Below are 19961 nucleotides of genomic sequence, written 5' to 3'. Positions count from 1 at the left end.
AAAAATAAAAACTAACAAACTTTAGTGCTTAGAAACGATAGTTTCAAGACATATATTATTAGAGCCATTTTATTATGCTCTTTACCAGTGAGGAAAATACATTTTACGTTTAGAAGGGTAATAATCTTGGTTTGAAAAGTATTTATGTTTTGCTAGGCAGATTTTTCCTTCCTCGGAGTCTTGCAACACAAGCAGGGTTTTTATTTAATGACATTGCTAATACTACTAGATAAACTAGGTAATCTTAAAAAAAAAGATGTATCCTTTCCACAGTATCCATCAATCCCAAACGCCACATGCAGTAAACATTACGGAGAATAAATTCACTGCCACAACACAACTTGCTTCTTCACAGCTATATTAGTTCTTCCGCTCTTACAATAAGAACAACTTGGTTTTGTCCAATAATTTGGAAGACATGAAAAAAACCTATCTTTTTTCGTTTTTAAAGTACAAGATTTCACTGCACACAAAGCATAAAAAAGTCACAGCATTCGCTTTCTCACATGTGCTGAAAAACTGATAAAATCCTTATTGGTTTCTTCTCTCCAGGAGAAAATTCATAACGCTTTGTTCAGAGTTAATCAGAGTTAATCAAATGTGAACGTTTTAATTTAAACTATATAATTTTGAAAATTTGCACTAATTCATTTTGAGATGGCTGGGCAACTAGATCAGCACATCTGAACCACAGACAAAACACACAGCTGAAAAATGAGGGAAATAAAACCCTTCGGGCATTTTGTGACTTACATCCTGCATTTGTGGGTCGAAAAGTGTACACGAAGACAACTGAAAAGACTGAATCATAACCTGAGCAACACCCTGTGGATCAGAATACAAGGCACTTCCCAGTCAGAGCATAAACAACATAACTCTTTTCTTTCAAAAATGATAAACTGCTTGATATCAGCAATGTGAATATTGAGTTTCCAAAGCTGTGGTCAGAGCAAAACAAATCTAGTCACTGACAGCAGAAACGTGTACCAAATCTATGCATATTTTCTAGGGTTACAGTAGGTTTTGATTGTACAGAAGGAGCCTTTCATCTCTACACTAGGATACCCTACTTTATCAATGTTGCTGTTAATAGGGGAAATAAAATTAATCCACTGAGAGAAGTGAAAACTGTTTCTAAATATAAAGTTTTTGGAGACTAACTTTATTTCAAGTGATATAACAAGAGCATTTCAAACTATCATGCTCAAAGAAAACTTACATCAAGTCACAGGTAACACTGTCCAGTAATACAGCTTTTCCACTCTGCCACTTCCATAAACATTGTGGGAAAATTAAAAAAACCCTCAACCTGGGCATATTTGAAGCCTCGTGTTTAAAATTGTGATCAAACCCTTACCTTTCCAAAAGCCACCTAATCCTAGAGGCATCTAAGCTCACTAACTGTTTCTGTGCTTGACTTCAAAGTTCTCTAGCTGCATGAAAACCTGCGACTGCCCGTGCTAAAGCAGTTCTGGCCTGGCGATGCGAGACTGTCTACATCCTCTGAAGGGCCCGATCCAGGAGGCGCAGAGAGAGAATGCCTACTGCACATCCACAGACTCAGACCCTTTACAAAATACTGTTGTTGTTTCCTTCGTAGCTGCCGGACAAGGAGGACGTGGTGCCTACCTTACTATCTAATAATGCTCTAACGGTTGGGTTATTTCTGGTTTTATCCAGTGCTTGTTTTGAGTGAGGTACCTAAACAGTCCCAGAAGCAGGACCAAAACCCAGGAGTCCCTCACAAAGGTGAGTCCAGTTAAGTCATGTTCCTTCTTGTATTTGCTCTCCTTCTGGCCCATAAATCTTGCATTCCTCTTTGCACAGTGTGGATGAAACAGGTCCTACCTAGTGAAGCTGGCAGCCTGGAGGGTAGAGTACTTTCTTGGAAAGCAGGAGATGAGGGTTTGAATCCCCCAGGATGAGGTAGAGAAACCAGGCCTCTCACTTTCTGGGAAGGGTCCCTAAGCTTTAGGTAGTGTAACACCCAAGTGGCAAGCTGATTAGGATCTAGCCTCAAATGGCAACAAGCTAGGTGCCTCTATGTCCAAATTCTTAACCCGAAACCTTCAGAGCATCCCACTTCCATTACTCAAGCCAAACCTGCCCCCTTGCGACACATCCTTAGCTAGAGGCAGTAAGGTACAGTAGGACCTGTTTATAACCTCACAGAGGAAGAACGCATTGAAAAAAATATTTTTCCTTCCAGCTCTGACTCACAAGGGCAGTAAGTTTAAATGCATACAAGTATACTGAAGTCTTCTGAAGTTTCCCACACCTACACTTCACTGTGACATTTAATTAACCGCAGTTAACTTTAAAAGCTCTGCTGCCATGAACAACGCTCCTTAATTTTACACTTTTTATATATTTATCATCCTTCCTGATGCTTAAGAATATATTCTTTGTTCTTCCCTAACCTTTTTAATTAGACAAAGAGGATACTTACCAGCTGAGGAAGCATTGTAATGAGTGCTCTCTTGATGTATCAAGATATTTTTCTAATTTATGTACTGCTTCCTAAATCTGAAGCTTCTTTCTAGCACCACTAACATAAATTTGCATACCGTTGTTTACACACGTTGTACTCTCTTAGCAAGGCTATGGCAGCAATTTGAAGAAGCACATCAATAACAAGGATTAGTTAAGAGTTAAATTTCATACTCACTCCAAAAAATAAAGTGGAATTATTAAGCTGTGAGAATAATGCTGCTGTTTGGATTTTAGTGGCTTGAAGCAGATGCTGTTACCTGTGCATGCTGGCTATGTGCAAGCTCCTCTTTCTTGCGTTTCATGAGCTCTTTTCTCAGCTCTTTGGGTGCTTTCTCCACTTCATTAAAAACCTAGTGTATAACCATGCAGAAGGGGGGGAAAATAACACTTTCTCCACAGCAAGCATTTACTGCGAATGCAAAAAGTGCATGTCAAGCATCAGAGGTAGCAGAAAGCATGCATTCCTTTGATGGTGGAGGGGTTAGTCTGATGAAAGGGGAAAAGACAGCATGTGCTTTACGCATGTGTAAGTGCAGGTCAGACAGGAGTTTAATTTTGCATGCAAATATTAATGAGTGCTCTCAGAAAGAGCAATTCATTCCTGTTGATTACGGTATCACATGAATGTGTTTTATTGCAACAAGTGAAACAGCCATCAATTAAGAAAACCATCACCAGCAAAGGAGGTGGTGTTTTCTTGAAACCGTGCGTACCGTGTGTGTGTGCTGTAGTAACTTTCACTGAAAGACAGCTAATCTTGACACTGTGGCATGTGTAACTTCAAACATTTCATGACTATTTTTGCATGAAGATATTCTCGACCACACATGATACTTACATAATACGTGTTTTAATACTTTACAGAAGAGGCCTGCAAGCACGCTAAATGGCTGTACACGTTCACTTACAAGTACTCCTCTTAACAAGTTCAGAAGAAGAGTAACAAATTATGTTCCTCTGACTAAAGCAATTAGCTATGAATCTGATAATTTCATGATAAATTGTGTTTAAAATAGATAAAAAGGTGACTACAACTTTTTAGCGCTGCATACTTTCCATAATCCTCAATATAACATGGATCATTTTAGAGTCCCAGCTGCATTTTCCTTCAGACTGCAAATCCCCTCACTGAACTATAAAGAAAAGTGTGCATCCAAGAACAAATGACTGTTTGTTTAATAGGAGAAGGACCACTAGAAAACAGAATCCAAATCACCACATGCTATTCCTGTTTCCGTGAAAGAAATGCTTTTAGATCCGTACAGTGCATTAAATTTCACCAGCTTGCCCAGGTAAGACCCAATCACCAGTAAAAAGTAGAGACTCAAAAATGAAAGAGGCTCAGCAAAAGAGAAAAAGTGATTAATATATACCAGTTTATATAAATATACACATACATAAATATCAGTTCAAAACAAATACAATTAATACTTTTCTAAATACTTCTGTGCTATAGGATCCTGCACATAAGTTTTGTTGGTACAGGTTTTTAGAGAAAGCAAATTAAGCTAATAATTATTCTTAATCTTGCCTTTACTTTATTCATTTATATGCAGAACTATATGTAACTGGTTTACCAATTACATAAAATGGTAAAATTGGTTTACCAGTTACATAAAATGGCCTTCATATGCAACCAAGCATTATGTAACTATACTGTACCACTTTTTCCATGTGCTAATATGTGCAAATTAACAAACTACCTGTTGGTATCATCACTAGTTTGCTTTATTACGTAGCACAGATCTGAATTTATTAGAAAATGTGTTGCCTGTCAACTTTTTTCCCTAATCAAGCTAAAAACTAGAGGTCATGCAATTGCACCTTTTACAAATAATAAACCACAAAACAACTAAAAGCAAATCTGTAATTACAATAAATATAATGATTCTTGCTGGTAGAATTTTTAAAAAATAACAGTTTTGACTAATATTACAAGTATAGGCACCTTTGGATTTTGTTGTTACATTTTATGGAAAGCTCTCAAATTATAAATCAAGCAAAATAAAGATTTGCTCATTTAAAAGGTTATGTGGAAGATGTGCTGTCAATGAATTCTGCAGAAGTAAAAAGTTGAACATTCTTTTCACCATTTCTATTCCCCTGTGGGTACATCTGCATCTGTGTTAAGTAATTAGCTCCGCAGTAAAGCACCACCATCTACTTGTGCACTGGGATTAGGGCGCGGTAAATTAATTACCTTTGCCATACGATAGTACTGTCAGGGACAGTACTATCTTACGGTGGAGTACTTAACTCTGCCAAAATGCATGTGTAGATGGTGACAGGGGCTGGCTGGGGCATGAGGGTGCTAATGTGTGGGGGCCACCTGCTGCCGAGCCCTGTACTTTACCATGCTCATGCCCCAGCCAGCCTCATGCTGCCCAACCCCACCACCTGGAGCCTGGGGCTGACCCTCCTGGCTCCTGCCAGCACTCCACAGCAGCTCAGGATGCTGCAGTCCCGGGCGCATGTGTAGGCCCTGTGCTCAGAAGCAGCTGCCTGGTGCAAACTGTGCCAGAGTTTATCAAGTTGCTTTAATGGCACATGTAGATGCATCCACTATACATTAAAAATAAATGACACTGGCTTCCAATGGCCTCATGAAGGCCCACTTCCTCTGGCCACACTTTCTATATTATCTAAAGCTCTTACCTCTTTTTTTCTGTTTTTCAACATGTTCTGGAATTTGGACAACTCCTTCTCTTGTTCTGCTTTAATGCGTTTCGCTTCATCTCGTAAGCGATTTGTGTGCTCCTGTTCCAAGCGTTCTATTGTCTGTTTCTGTTGCTTTTCCAGATTCTCTATTTCTTGATCATACTGCCGCTTTTTACTCTGTAAAACAATTGTTTGATCTGATGATTTTCTAGTAAGCAATATTCTGCAGACTGAGAGCTCTGCAGTGATATTTGCTCAATATGTGTGGAAAACTTTATCTAGTAGGGACCAGTTATCTCGATCTTGCTGTAGGTATTTACAAGGTGCCTACTTGGCATCTAAACCAAGTTGCAGCGGGGAAAGCAGGAGAAGTAGGTGCTTATCATCATAAAGCAGTGTGTGCTCCAAGGGTGGCTGTGGGAAAGCAAAGCTTTCTGTGTTCTGTTTTGGCCCTTGCAAAGACATACAGAGCAGGGGTACAAAGATAAGTGAGTGTAAATATACGATAAGTGATCAAAGGCTTCACTCGAGTCTGCTTTGAGGGAGCTGGAAACTAGGGCTGCAAACAGACACCTTTGTGCCACCATAAAATTTCTATGGTAGCACAAAGCCAACAGTTGTCCGTGCCCATGTCCCTTTTTGTGTGACAAGCTCAAAATTGTGGCTGCCACAATAGGTGGTACAAATTTGCACCTTCTTCTTCTAGAGGATGTCCATTTGCTTTATGGTGGGAATGCTGCCCCTGCTCTCCAGCTGCCTCTAGGGTTTGAGGTGCCCAATCTTGCACACCCTGGGAATTCCCCTGAAGCCCTGGCAGCACCTACCCGGGTTCCCTGCTTGCAAAGGTGTGCTCTGGGAATCTGCCAGCAGGGCATTCCCTGGGCATGCCTATTGCACTGCTGTGCCCCGACTTGGGGTGGGGAGCCTCTGCAAATAAGAGATTCCTAGGGCATGCTTCTGCTAACAGGGGAACCCGGGAATCCCCCATTTGCAGAGGTGTGCCCTGACTTGGAACATGGCAGCAGGACACCCGCACCCAAGGAATCTTCTGTGGGGGGACTCCCGGCGTGCACCTCTGCAAACGGGAAACCCGAGATGCCCCTGTTCACGCTTGTCTCACAGGACTGAACCTATGAAGCCCTGACAATGGCAGGGCCGAACCCTGCGGGACAATGGGCGATATCTGTATTGCTTAATGAAGTGGATCATCTGTGCTGGGACACGTTCTGGCACACCTGAGCCCTCTCCAAGGACAAAGTTTATAGCCTAGAGGATCTCACGTTGGCAAATCTGTTTTGGAGTGGCCCTTTGAAGACAATATGAGGTCTGATTCCTGGATCCTATGGAGCACATGCCCTGCTATTCTTTTCTTCTAATAAGCCACTTAGGAACTCAGCTGAAGCAGTGCCCAGTACTGACAGAGCTCAGCCAGGCTGGAGTTGATTTGGAGATGGGTAGGGACAGGACTGTATTTTAATGCTCCTCCTAAAAAACTGCTTTGTGCCACTTTTCTGTCTGAACTGCATCCAAGCATTTTCCCTACTGTCAAAGACTGGAGTGGGAGACAACCAGTAACAGAACGAACAAGAACTAAATAGGCACGGGAACTGAATTACATTAAGCACCCACAGCAATGAAACCCTGTGTTTGTTCCTACCATTAACTTTATCAACTCTGTCAATACAGCATCTCCTCAGGGTACTACATTCACTCAAAACAAAGCTGGTACAAAAACCAGAAACCCACTGTCATTTCCTGTTCAAAGCGTCTGAACATCTGTTCTCGTTGTTGCAGGAGTTTGTTGGAGAGCTGCTGCTGAGCTCGTTGCTCTTCTTTCTGAAGAAGTCTTAGCTCCCGCAGCTCCTGACGCCTAATAAAGAGAGAAATGGAAGATTCGGTGGGGGGGAAAGACGACTATAATGCAGGTAAATTATAGAAATAAAATAAAATAAGCTCTTTGGATTCAATAAAAAAGCAATTTAAGATGAGGTTTAAATGTCTGTATCTTAAAAAAAAAAAAAAGCTACATTTTTCTTCCGCTAATAACTCAATACATAAATGCACTATACAAGCAAACTGCAAAGTTCTCCAGACAGAAATTACTGAATTACCAAAAAATAATATTAAAAAAATTACTAAAATACAAACAAATTAAAAAATGATCACATATCATTCAGCTTTTTACTCACCGTAGAAATCGCATTTCTTCACTTTTTGAATCATTCTCAGTAACTATTTTAGAAGTAGTCACACTCACTTCTACCCCGTCAACAACAAATTTGCGAGTTTTCTTTAACGTTTTCTTTTGTCTTCTAGTGTCCTGAATGCAGAACATTGTTGGATTAGTCTAGTTTAGCTAAGTTACAATTTGTGTTAATTATATCCACTCTCTCTATTTTTATACATCTGATAAATGTAATGACTTAGATCCTGAGCAGAGAACTATGGTGCACGGTACAGCAAGAGTCAATTGTCATCAAGAGCCTAGAGCAAAGCTTGCGCTTGCCAAACTATTCTTAGCCAGCAAAGGTAGAACTAAACCATTATTTTTCCATACCTTCACTTGTTAAAAAACAAACCGCTCAATAATCTTCCAATATGATCTGAAGCAGGTTTATTTTTCTAAGTCTGAAGAAAGATGCATTGAATTTGCTGTTGCCTATAGTTTTCCCACTCAGCAGAATCTTCCCAAACAAGACTGGGAAGCAGCAATAGAGTAAATAGTGGCTTATTGATTTCACCCTTAAAACTTCTGCTTGGAAAAGCTATAAGCACAAAACGGGGTTAATGGGAAAGGAGGACCCAAACTGGAGGATGAGGAAAAGCACAACAGCATGGCCCCTCTTCACAGCAGGGGAGGGGGGAAGAGGAGACTCCAGGTGGATGAGAAAGACACAGCGAACTGGTCTCTCATCCTTCAGCCAGAAGAGGGAGGCTGGGGGCACCGGGGGAAAGGGGATTCACGCCTGGCTGGTTGGTATTTCTGGTTGTGAAGGTCAAGCTCAAAATCAGACTTAGAGTCAAACTGTGTAAGATGCGATATAAGTATGTATCGCTGTCTGCACTTACTTGTAACGATATTGATCCCGTGTCTTTATTTTTACTGAGGAAGCTAGAGATGGACAAGTTCAAATCAATGCTGCTGTTATCCGCTGTGGAACCAGTACCTGAATCTGCATCATTTTCCTTCACAGTCTCAGGTTCCAGCTGGCGTAAAGTTTCAGCATTGGCTTCATTATCTATTTTAACTTTTTCCTCATTTTCTTCAGTGCTAATGTTAATTCTGGGTACTGGTGTGAGTTCAGTTTGTTCAGTTGTAGTCTCCTGCGGCTTGTTCTTTATTAGTGGATCACCAGGAACTTCTGAACGCTCTGTATCTATCTGAATACTGTTCTTTTGAGTGTCCTCGGGTCTCTTTATTTCTGAATTTTGGTTAACCTTAGCTATTTTATCCGCATCTTTTTCTGGAATCTCCACAGTGTCACTTGCCTTCACCATCTCCTCAGTGTCATTTACCCCCAAAATATCTTCAGTCTTACTCTCTACTGACTTCTGGTCTGGGTCACCCACGTTGCCTGACTCTTTCACCTCTGTTTCCTCTGTGTTGCTTGTCTTACACACATCCTCATTTCCACTTTCTACTGACTTCCGATCTGTATCAGTCACTGTATCGTCATCTACTGATTTCTGATCTGTATCAGTCACTGTATCTTCACTTTTACTTTCTGTTCGTTCAGCGCTGACAGTCTCATGAGCAGGCTCAAGTCCACTTTCCATTAGCTTCTGACCTGTCCCTGCTATTTTATCTCCATCAGTGATCTGAGTTTCACTACTGCTGCCTGTCTCTGGAGCACTATCACCTTCAAATTTTAGTGGCTCCTTTTCTCTGTCAGCCATTTCATCTACAACCTGAACTGGAGTTTCTTTAGTGCTGTCCATTGTCTCTTCCATTTGTTCTGCAACTTTCTCTACAGTACCTTCTTCATTCTTATTTTCCTGCAGATCTGCTTTACTTTCTTTCTCCTCTTTCTCCCCAGTCTCTTCAGAGATCACGTCTGTAATTTGAGCACTTGGCTCTTCAGTTTCAGGTCCTATTTTCCGATTGTTTTCAGCTGTTTGTTCATTATCTGTGTCATTTTCTTTCTCTGTTTTCACACCGTGTTCATCATTTGTTTCTAATGGCAGCACTGTGTCAACTGCTTTTCCTTCTTTCTGTAAGCCAGCACCTTCACTTACTTCTGCTTTTCCAGTTTTCTTTTCAACTCCTGGTATTTTCTTTAACTCATTTTCCTCAATTAACACTGACCCGTTTTGGACTTTTACAACATCTTCATGAGTGGCATCTGATGTGTTATCAATGGCTTTTCCATCTTCAATATTCGCACGTTCATCAGCAGCTGTTTTATCATCTGGAAGCATCCCACTGTTCTTCTCCTCCGCAGCGCTGTTTTCTGTTTTCTCAGACAGAGACTCCAGAACAGAGGCGTTCTGTGACAGTTTATCTTCCTCGGAGCTGGCGATACTAAGATCAGAGGAAGCGCGCTTGTCTGCTGGTAATTGCTAAAATTTTTATTTAAAACAAAGAAAGAAATATATATGTTTACTCTTTTGTAGTTTGCTGTGGTAAAATATTAGAATGCAGAAAGCAAAATGTATCCAAAGACACGACACACGTACATCCTAGTTTCCAGGAACAACTTTGTGAAGTCTATCATCCCAAATTATTTGGCTTGGTGTTATCACATGACTATTAGGTCTGCAGATGGTCTCTCATCCTGCACAAGCAACAACTGCACAAAAGCCTTTAGTAGCTTCCAACCTCTTAAGAGTCCAGCGAGGCTAAAACAATGTGGTTTAGTGGGTGTTCTTTACCTCAGCAAATGTACAACGTAAAGAGTTCTCCCAAGACCTTCCTCAGTCACTTTACATTGTCTAGGGTTCCTCCACCTTCACTTCACTGCCACTTCACTTCACTTTCACTGCTGAGAGTTCACGCTTACTTCGAAGAGGCACAACAAAGCACTTGTAACCCACAGGGGAACTGGGCAAAGGCTTTAAGCCACCTTGGCACACCCCAGAGTCTGGCCTGCTCCGGGCACTGAAGAGACCAACAATGTAAAGAAGATGCACTTGGCCCAAGTTAGAACAGCCTTTGTGTTTGGAGAGCCGCAGCAATGCCCAGTCCCTGCATCCCTGCCTCAACATCGCTTTTCTGTTTCTGGCAGTGCCTGTCAGGAGTTTCTTATAAGGCAGCCTATCAACAGTGTTTGGGATGCAGAAATCCTTCCCTGGCCAGAAAGTGGTTGTGTTGGACATGAAGGGCTTGTAGTGGGCATGAGGCCTCTCAGCCCAGAAGTCTGAACTAATTAGGAGAGAGAGATCTAACGTGACAATTCTGTTCCGCTCACAAGTGAAAAGAATCATTGCAGACAGGTACACTTTGAGAATTTAACAAAAAAACCCAACAAATCTGACGCTCATAAATTAGCCAAGCAGATTCCCCCCATGATACAAGGCACTACTAAAGTAGGTCATTTCCATCCACGTTCCAATATGTACACATCTTAGCATTTCAGGCTGTTAAAAAAATCTTTCCAAGAAGAAATCTGCAATAGTTTTGTCAGCTAATTTTTTTAAATTTCTAAGTTTCTTTCTGCTAGATGAATTGAGTTTCTTAAAGAGCAGTGAAGCCATAGCTTAAGTGTGATGGTACTCTCTTCTGTTGCAGATAATATGATTTTTGCTGTACTTTTTAAATGTATTCCAATCTAAAAGCACTTTACAATGCCCACACCTTGAGATTCTAAAATCTGTTGGTGCACAGAATGCCTTTGCAACACGAGCTGTTAGCTACCTGCTCACTCAGGAAAAATGCTTATGTTTGTTTGCCTCGGTTTGAAGCGCAAGATCAGACCACCTCTTGTCATACTAGCATGTCATACCGATTTTTTATTGTACCTTTAATTATTTACAGTAATCTAATGGCTAATTATCTGATACATATCTTATGGAGATGCAGTAGTAAATGTAGAAAAGAATATGTCATAATTGCTCTGAAAAGGGAAAGAATAATTAGGATTTGACATAATGGTTTATTAAACTATTTCTGTATATTTGTGTCTACTTATAGATCTGATATATTAATTCTAAACAACAACTACTACTGGGGTGATGGGTACATAAAATTCCCATTCTTACTCTCTACTACAATTCATTTACATCTACTGGGAGCTTTCAATTCTTGTGATGAAATGTCACATGATGTCTCCCTTCCAGTGATTTTTTTTAAGTTTGGTCATTTGAGAGAGAGAGAAATGAAAAGATACACATTTCCCATTACATATTTAAAAAATCTCAAAACCTTTTTCAACGTCTTGATAGCTGAAATGCTAAGATGTTTACATGTTGGAACGTGGATGGAAATGACCTACTTTAGTAGTGCCTTCTGATAACTAATCGCTAATAATGGCAAACCATGTGGCAATTATAAGCTAAATTTCCTGTGAAACTAATTAGGAGAGAGAGATCTAATGTGACACTTTTGTTCCACTCACAAGTCAAAAGAACCATTGCAGACAGGTACACTTTGAGCATATTATAAACTATATTTTTATAATTATTAATTATAATGGTTTCCCATTATTAGCTATTAGTTATCATAAGGAACCCATAGTATTCTCAGACATCACGCATTTTAGCAATTACGTGAATGTATGAGTTCTATATATATGTCACCTACAAATTAAGTTTTTAAAAACAGTAAAGGCTGCTTATATTCTTTCTCACTCTTCTCTAACAAAGTTTCAGCCCATCTGATTTTGTAGATTTTGACTTCTGTATTATATAACGGAGATGTCCTGGACTTTAATGAAAACATGTTTTTTAGTTCTTAAAACATGTGTAAGAAAGCCACAGTGTACCAGAAAAAACCCTACTTTTCCATAAATAATCACATAAGTATGCTTTTGTACTTGGAAAAACATATTTTAGGCTCACCAGAGAATTTTCTGTTTCCTCCTCTTCATCCTCATCTTTACCATCTTCAACTTCTTCTGTCACTTCAGCCTTAGCCTCTGCAATCAATTCTCTGATTGGTTTATTGGAAGTGACGGTAACAAATGGATGCTTGTAAAACAAACAATAATTGGCGTTTGAATTAAGAATGTTAAACATTAATGTTCATTTTATGATAACAGGTTAAAGCAAGAATTTTAATGCGATTATGTCTGGTTTTCCAGTAAATCGGGTAGTTGGAATACAAATAAAAATACACTGACATTAAACAGAATCATATCTTCTCATTAGCTCTCTGCAGTGACAGCATTCCAGCAGGAGGATGAACACTAAAGTGTTTTAAACATCTGTCACCAATCACCCACTTATAAATACACCTGCTTTAGTCATTAGAGGAAGCACTGAGCTATAGCTTCAATAGCTGCACATTATCATTATTTGTGATATACCAGCACTTATAAACAAAAGGCTAGATCCTCACCTGGTATGAATTACTGCCATTTCTTCAGTTTGAGAATCTACCACATAATGTTAACTACAGATTAATTGTACACATTATCATTTCAAATTATTCAGAGCCTGACTGTAGTAGTGCCTCTTCCCCGCACAGATGTGTTATGGTTGGTAGCTATTACTGTTTCTGATGCCAGTCTATAACAAGGGTTTAAAAAATAAAACCCACAGACTTTATTTAAGAGGGCTCCCACCCATGGAGCCCTCTTATCTGGCTCCCAGTACTGCCCCCAGGTCTCAGAGTTGACCTACACTGCGCATGCTGGAACACACACAGTCCCATTCCACCTGGCCCAGGACACAAACTGTGTGTGGTGCAGTCCTGGCCCAGCCATGGCACGTGCTGTATCTGGCAGGGGGAGGAAAGGGTGTCCATGGGCCCTATCTGGCCTGCAGAGTTGGACTTGCAACAGTCATCTGGCCCATGGACCAGTCCTACGCCACTCACCCAGCTCACAGGGCCAGATGAGTTTGACACCCCTGATACAAGGTGCCACCCTACTCTGCCATCAGGCTAACTTCAGACCAACATGGTTACTTACTTCTCTGGACTATAACCCTGCTGGCCATTTGGCCCTTCCTACCTGCAGAAGTTGAGTAGCAGTCCATCTGGCATCCACATTCTTTTCTAAACATTTCTTTAGAAAATCTTTAAAATCTGAAGACCTGTGTAAGAAACAAAACAGGTGACAGCCTCTTTACCTCCATCAGTGCTACGCTAGACAAACTGCAGTGAAACATTCTTTTCAACTTCTCATTCATGCCTGCACTCTAATGGCTCCCCTCCTCTGCCTCTGGAAGACAGCTGGATGGCAAGAGAAGGTAGAAAGCAGCAAACCCTATATGGATTAAGCTTGGTGGTCCAGCATATCATCTTCAGCTGCTAAAATTCCACTTTGTCAATGGAGACACAGTGGGATGAACTGGGTCCAGAAAGTTTAATAAAGCCATGAGGTGGAGGAACTGTCTTTCTGATAGCAAATACATAGAATAAATGTTTAAAACTTAAAATTGTCTTAAAATTATCAACTGCCTGCTACATTATTCTGTGTAAAATGACATGGCTGGCTACTTAACCATTGCTTTGCTTTTTCAAATGTAATCTTAATTTTTCTTGTTTTCTTGCCTTCTCTAGTGCCTGAGAGACCATTTTTAAGAAGTTTCATTTACAGAAAGTTCTCTTTTCCTCGCTCTTTATTTGTAATACATCTGAAATGCAAATTCACTAACGATACTATGCCATAACTTAAATTTCTTGTAATGACTGAGTGAAGAGCGATGAGCTTTCATTTTTTTACCCTTCATGTTTTCTCTCTATAACATCCCTAAAATAACATTTTTCCTTTCTCCTTTTATGAACTATTTTTATTTTACAGATCACCTTTCTCATGTTTTATTACTTTTGAAAAGGTTAGTTTAGCATGTATCTACCCTTTTTTTGTAAAATCTTATTTTTATGCTTAAAAAGCATAAGCTATATTGTCCAATTTTGTTGTATGACATTCCTAAAATACTGAACCTTTTTTTAAAAAGAAAGCCTTTACAATAACAATACAGTAACAATTACAATAACAGAAAGTCAGTAGCCCCCAATATTACAAGGACATATACATGTGTTTAACCATGTACATACAGGTAGTCTCAGAGTTCAATATGACTAGCTGCATGCATATTAAGCGCATGTATTGTTCTGATTACAAGTCTATCCTTTATTTCCTCCAAAAGAACCATAAAAATCACACTTGACCTATAATCAGCCCCCCTACAGTCTTAACTTTGGCACTTGAAGTGTTTTGAGGCATGCAATAAAAATAACAAGTCAGAATTTTTTTTTCAATGCAGTTTTTATTTTGGTATTCTTAGTGGATTTCACCCTTTGGGTCATTTAATTAGTCGCCTGATTTTCCTGTGGGACTTAGTAAAACAAACAGTAGTTCAAGGTCTCGAGTTGCTGATTTATATTCAGGGAAAAGGCTGTTTTCCTTAAAGTCAACCTGAAAATGTGGGGCTGACTTACTTGCAGTGTCGACTTAATATTCAGAACAATACAATACACATTTTAGCAGAACTGGGGGCAAATTTTTAAAAAACTGGATGAAAATAATCGTGGCTACTAGACTAACCATTTTGAAGGCTGTGCCAGTGCAGGTGGGTCAGATTTTGCAATTTTCAGCAGCACTCGCATTGGGTTTAACTCATGATGAGGTGGTTCTATTTGAGCCATTTCTATCAAAGTGATGCCCAGAGACCAAACATCAGCCTTATAATCGTAAGGCCTGTCTTTAGATGTCTCGCACATTACCACTTCAGGAGCCATCCTGAAAAGAAGAGTGATATACAATTAAAAAATGAAGTATTACCATTTGCAGCAAAAAGCATACTGAAAAATTGACTTAATGAAACTTTTGCATCTTAAAAAAAGTAGATGCCACACTCTTACTTCCTATATTTTTCATTATATCTTAGCAAAACCATATATTTAATCAAAAGTGCTATGACAATATTAGTTCATGCTAAAATGTTAGCAAAACAGTACACTTACCAATACGGTGTGCCAATAAAAGAATCTCTTCTTTGTATTGTCCTTGTGTTTTTAGCTGAGACTCCAAAATCCGCTTGAAGCAAAGAGTAAACATATTATTCATCAACTAGCCTATCAAGTCTTCCTTATGTATCAAATAAGGATATCACATCTATTTTGAGGATACTTTTTGTTCTACAGTAGCAGATGTAACAGTTCTTAATTAAGGTCTAGTGCCTGGAACAAAGAAACCAAATAGCCATATGTTGTCTACTTTAATCTGTACAAAGTGACTTTATAGGCTCAACACTTGAGAAGCTTAATTTTGCTCTGCAGAGAAAAGTGCAGAATCAAGACATCTGTCTTTTCTGATACAAAAACTGAGCTGCTATAGGACTGCAGATACTAGACAAAACTTGACTCCCTTACAGACTTACTAAGTCAGAAAGGTTATTTTATAGCATTTGCCCGGTATACATATATATTTTTTAAATAAACATTTTCAAGACTGAAATTACTACAAGCAACCAGATAGGGGTTAGATTTTTTTTTTCCAAATGGATCTAAAAGTGAATTCAATCTCTTTAGTTACTCATAACTTTATATAGCCAGGATGTATCCACTGTATATACACACAAAGGGGATCTTCCATGATGAGATTTCTCTGTGAAATGGTGTCTCAGTCATCTCTGCAGTACTGTAAACCAATTTCAGGATCTGGGGAAACTCAAAGGGCTCAGGTACAAGCTGGTAAACTGAAATTCATGTGAGACAAGGAAAATAGGCAGAGACGTTTTCTCAGGCCTCCACACTGGTCCTAAGAAAATCACTGCTTGTTTGTTCGGATGAATATTGAAGCAGTACCTAGAGGCCCAAAATAAGATCAAGCTCCAATCTGCTTGGTCCCTAACCTAACACTGTAAGGCCCCACTTACACATTACACTTAAGATGTGATTTACCAGTTAATCATACCCTAAGTTGTGACCCAGCTACACATTCAGCCACTTAATGGCATGATAAAACAAACCATAAGCTACATTAGTTATTCCACAAAAAATGGCTAGCAAATTTGTTGCTTCTTCTTGTGATGCCATTAATTGAACGTGTGGCCAGGTGCTCCTCTGTGGCTAGGAACCCTGTCAACTGAGGGGCTCCCAGCCACCGTTTCCAGCCCTGCAGCAGCCAAGGCCAGCAGAGGTAGCAGCATTCCCAGCACTGTCCCTCACCGCCATGGAAGCCAGTGCGGGGGGAGCCTGGGATCGCAATTCCAGGCTCCTTTTGCACTGGCAATAAGGGCTGGTGGGATCTAATGCACAACCTCACAATCACACCCCCTGCCATACACGTGTGGCATGATAGGAGGCGTGATTGTGCGGATCATGCATTAGATTCCATTACTTTACCTGCATGTTGAGAGGGGCCCTAAGAAACAGTCCCTGCTCTAAATTTTCAAGCTTAATAGAAAAGAAAACAGGAAGGGTTACTTGCGTTCTTTCCAGATCGGCAGCAGAGGCACGGGCAAAGCCATGACATGTTATAGAGTCATCCTAACTTTTGAACTGGCTTCAAAGTTGAGGATGTGCTCACAATTAAAGATGTGTTTAAGTAATCTACTGGATAACTGCCTAATACCAAGGTCCACAAGGGTATCAAGGTAATTCCAACTGAAATCAACAGGAGTGAGTTAAACACCAAAATGCCTTTTTAAGGATCTGTGTATAAGTGTCTTACCCCAAGTTATATAACACAACTGGGAAATGTGTGTGGCAGAGCTGGGGAGTGAAAGCAGCTTCTGACTAAATTCAAGAAAATTCAGTAGAAATAATGATACAGTATTTGTTCTTGCTCCCTTTGAAATCTATGGGAAGTTTTGTTAAATATGATTAAGACAACTCTAGTTTTACTCATGAGTAATTTTGTTAACATCCAAAATATCTATTGAACTACTAAGCTTTCTAAAATTTATAACCAGGTAAAGAAATACTAAAGAGCACCAAACTACAATTTAGGCAAAAATGCTTGACGACAGCTAACAGAAAAATATTGTTTATTTCTAAATAAAGATACTCACCCAGTTTAATATCTCCATCCAGTGTAAAAAGAATATTGCCAGCTTTTAGATCTCTGTGAATTATCTTATTTTCATGCAAGTAGTTTAATGCCTCCAAAGTCTGCTTGCAAACTACTTTGATCTGTGGCTCTGTTAATGGTCTCTCAAGCTCTAAAAAGACAAAAGCATGCAGAAATAAACAAATGTCATTTGCAATTTTATGCCTTGCTATTTACATAAAGTTCCAGATGGCTCATCATAAATCATAACAAAAATGACAGAAGTATAATGAAACGAAGTTTGCTTAATTTATTTAATTTCAGAAGTAAACAGCTGGAAAGAAAGTTTGTCCCCAGTAAAGATCTTGGTAGGGTTCCAACTGACTTCAATGAAGCCAGAATTTCATCCTGGGAATCTGGGAACATCAATGTGTATATGAACTATATATATATGTGTGTGTGTGTGAGTGTGTGTGTGTATTAAATTTGATTTTTTGTTCTATATAGAGATCTCATTAAATACAAAGATCTCATACTTGCAATGGTTAAATATACCTGCATTTAAGCACTATATATATCAGACTTTTGGGTAAGTGAAATATAAATTATTAATTAAAATGTAATTTAGAGGAAGATAATAAAAAGAGCAGACTCTGAAAATACTTTTACACACAAACAGCTGGCTCCTGGATAAGCTGGCATGACTACCCTTAATTAAAGTTGCTGATATTCATGTAAGCATTTTCAAGATCAAGTCCCCAGTTATTAATATAAACAACTCAACGTTTTCAGAATCATGGGATACTTCAGAAGTTAGAAAGTAAATTACTATGCACTACAGTGTGGTAGTTGTGTACAAAATTGCAATATTAGCAAATATTTTAAAACTACAGTATTGACTATTCTTCAGGATAGCCCTTCATAAAATGTAAAGATACTTACATTTCAGAACAGCATATATAGAATTTTGAAAGCAAAAGCCTTCAAATATTTAATTATTCTTATTTCAACTTTATAAGTTTTCTATTTGAAACAAAAACATATATTTACCCAACATTACAGCATCTACTGCTCCACCTGCACAAAATTCAATCAGGATCTGTGTGCAAATAAAAAGATGCATGTATTAAAAATAGTTACTCTACTGAATTGGAGAGTTTAGAAATCAGGACACAGCATCTAACAGCAGGGGCCCTGGGCCCTATGTTCCCTTATATCAGGGGTGTCAAACTTGTGGTTTGGGGGCCAGATCTGGCTGATCCATGCAGGCCACTGGACCAGTCCCACACACCAATCCCAGTTCTGCGTGCTGCATGTGGCAAATGGGCTGGACCGAGTGCCACAAGCCCTGCACAAAGAACAGGAGGTCAGTCCAGGGTGTTTGCTGCGTGCAGTGCCCTGCCACACAGGCCCTGCATGCTGGCTCCGGGGCCAGTCCGGATTGGGCCCTGCTGGAACCAGTGCAAAGGGCTGGGCTGGCAGGGTGCTGCATGCAGTGCGTGCCCTGGCATCTATGCCCCAGTGCTGCATGCAGTGCACGCAGCCAGTCCAGCCTTCACGCACCAAGTGTCAACCCCAGGGCTCGCTGTGCATGCGGTGCCAGCACTGAATACACACTGCTTGTGGTATACAGGTGGACCCAGGTCTGGGGCACTGCAAACAGCACTGAGTCCAGCCCATGCGCCCCAGTAGCATGTGCCCCATGCCGACTCCACATGACATATGCAGAGCAATCCCTGGTGCCAGTGCATGTGGCATGAGGGTTGGACTTGGCACTGCAGGTGCTGCACAGGGTGTCAGTCCTGGCCCGGCCCACAGACCAGCCCAGCAACCTGCACTCAGCCCATGGGGCCTGAGGAGTCTGACACCTCTGCCTTATGTTACCGTAATACATTGCTTTACTAACCTCTGTAAAATGGCAGCTGCACTACCGCACACCTGCCACTTTAAGAGGGGAAGAGGCTGCTTGAGAAACAGTCTGCAGGTGTGGCAGGAGCCAATTAGAGTCACCTGACCAGAAAGGGGTGGGGCTTGTAGCATATAAACCCAGGGCCTGAGCTAGTCAGGGAGTCTAGGTGCGAGTGTCATGGAGAGAGGAGTTCCTGGGCAGTAGGGCTTCTGGGTTAACATCTGAGTGGGGGTAAGTAACTCTGCTGGTTCGTGGAAGGGATAAGGGGGAGGCAAGGAGGTCCCAGCTGGCGCACAAGGGAGAGAGGGGCCAGAGAGCTCAGAGATTTATAGCCCAGGATGGGGCATGTCAGCAAGGTCACGGAGTCCAAAGGTCTCCCTGGCACAGGGGCTAGGGCCCTGAGATGAGCCAAAGGCTGAGAAGGGCCACAGCTGGAGACTGGCAGGACTAAGGGAGCCCAGGAGTTTCTAGTGGCCCAGGAGCAGGGCCAGGGCCCAAAGAGAGAAGCAAAGACTGGGGGTCAAAGCCAGAGACTGATAGAGCTAGGGAGCCCCTAGCTCAGGAGGGGCAAGGACTGGGGCTAGGAGTCAAAACCTGTTACACACTACCTAATAAAAAAGATTCGGTGTGGTTTTAAGTAAATTGTTCTCACACTTCTTAGAGACCCTTAGACAAAAAATGTTAATTCAAGTATAAAAATTCCACACTAAAAAGATTAGGGTCAACTGAAATCTGGTTGTGGGTGTTATCTGCATAATTACTGAACACTCAACTCTCAAAACTGTATTGTACTCCTGGACTGC

At 40.5% G+C, this 19961-nt stretch overlaps 1 protein-coding gene across 3 annotated transcripts in view; it reads right to left on the bottom strand.

The window, feature by feature from the left end:
• SLK (STE20 like kinase) overlaps positions 1-19961 on the bottom strand; it is a 67211-nt gene that overhangs the window by 9924 nt on the left and 37326 nt on the right. For 2 of the 3 annotated variants that reach the window (XM_006021296.2, XM_025201202.1), the window contains 10 exons: positions 18300-18348; positions 17272-17421; positions 15221-15293; positions 14802-14996; positions 13263-13344; positions 12148-12276; positions 8221-9711; positions 7341-7471; positions 6898-7021; positions 5149-5328 (listed from right to left, as the gene is read on the bottom strand). In XM_006021296.2, the coding sequence (XP_006021358.1) occupies positions 5149-5328; positions 6898-7021; positions 7341-7471; positions 8221-9711; positions 12148-12276; positions 13263-13344; positions 14802-14996; positions 15221-15293; positions 17272-17421; positions 18300-18348 (2604 nt within the window). Of the gene's footprint in view, positions 1-2750; positions 2844-5148; positions 5329-6897; positions 7022-7340; positions 7472-8220; positions 9712-12147; positions 12277-13262; positions 13345-14801; positions 14997-15220; positions 15294-17271; positions 17422-18299; positions 18349-19961 lie in introns of all 3 variants that reach the window. The other variant, XM_006021295.2, reaches the window with a different exon arrangement.

This window comes from Alligator sinensis, unplaced genomic scaffold, assembly GCF_000455745.1.
Source record: "Alligator sinensis unplaced genomic scaffold, ASM45574v1 scaffold61_1, whole genome shotgun sequence".
NCBI classification, from domain to species: domain Eukaryota; kingdom Metazoa; phylum Chordata; order Crocodylia; family Alligatoridae; genus Alligator; species Alligator sinensis.
The sequence above is the reverse complement of the archived record's forward strand: the minus strand, read 5'-3'. Positions and strand labels throughout refer to the sequence as shown.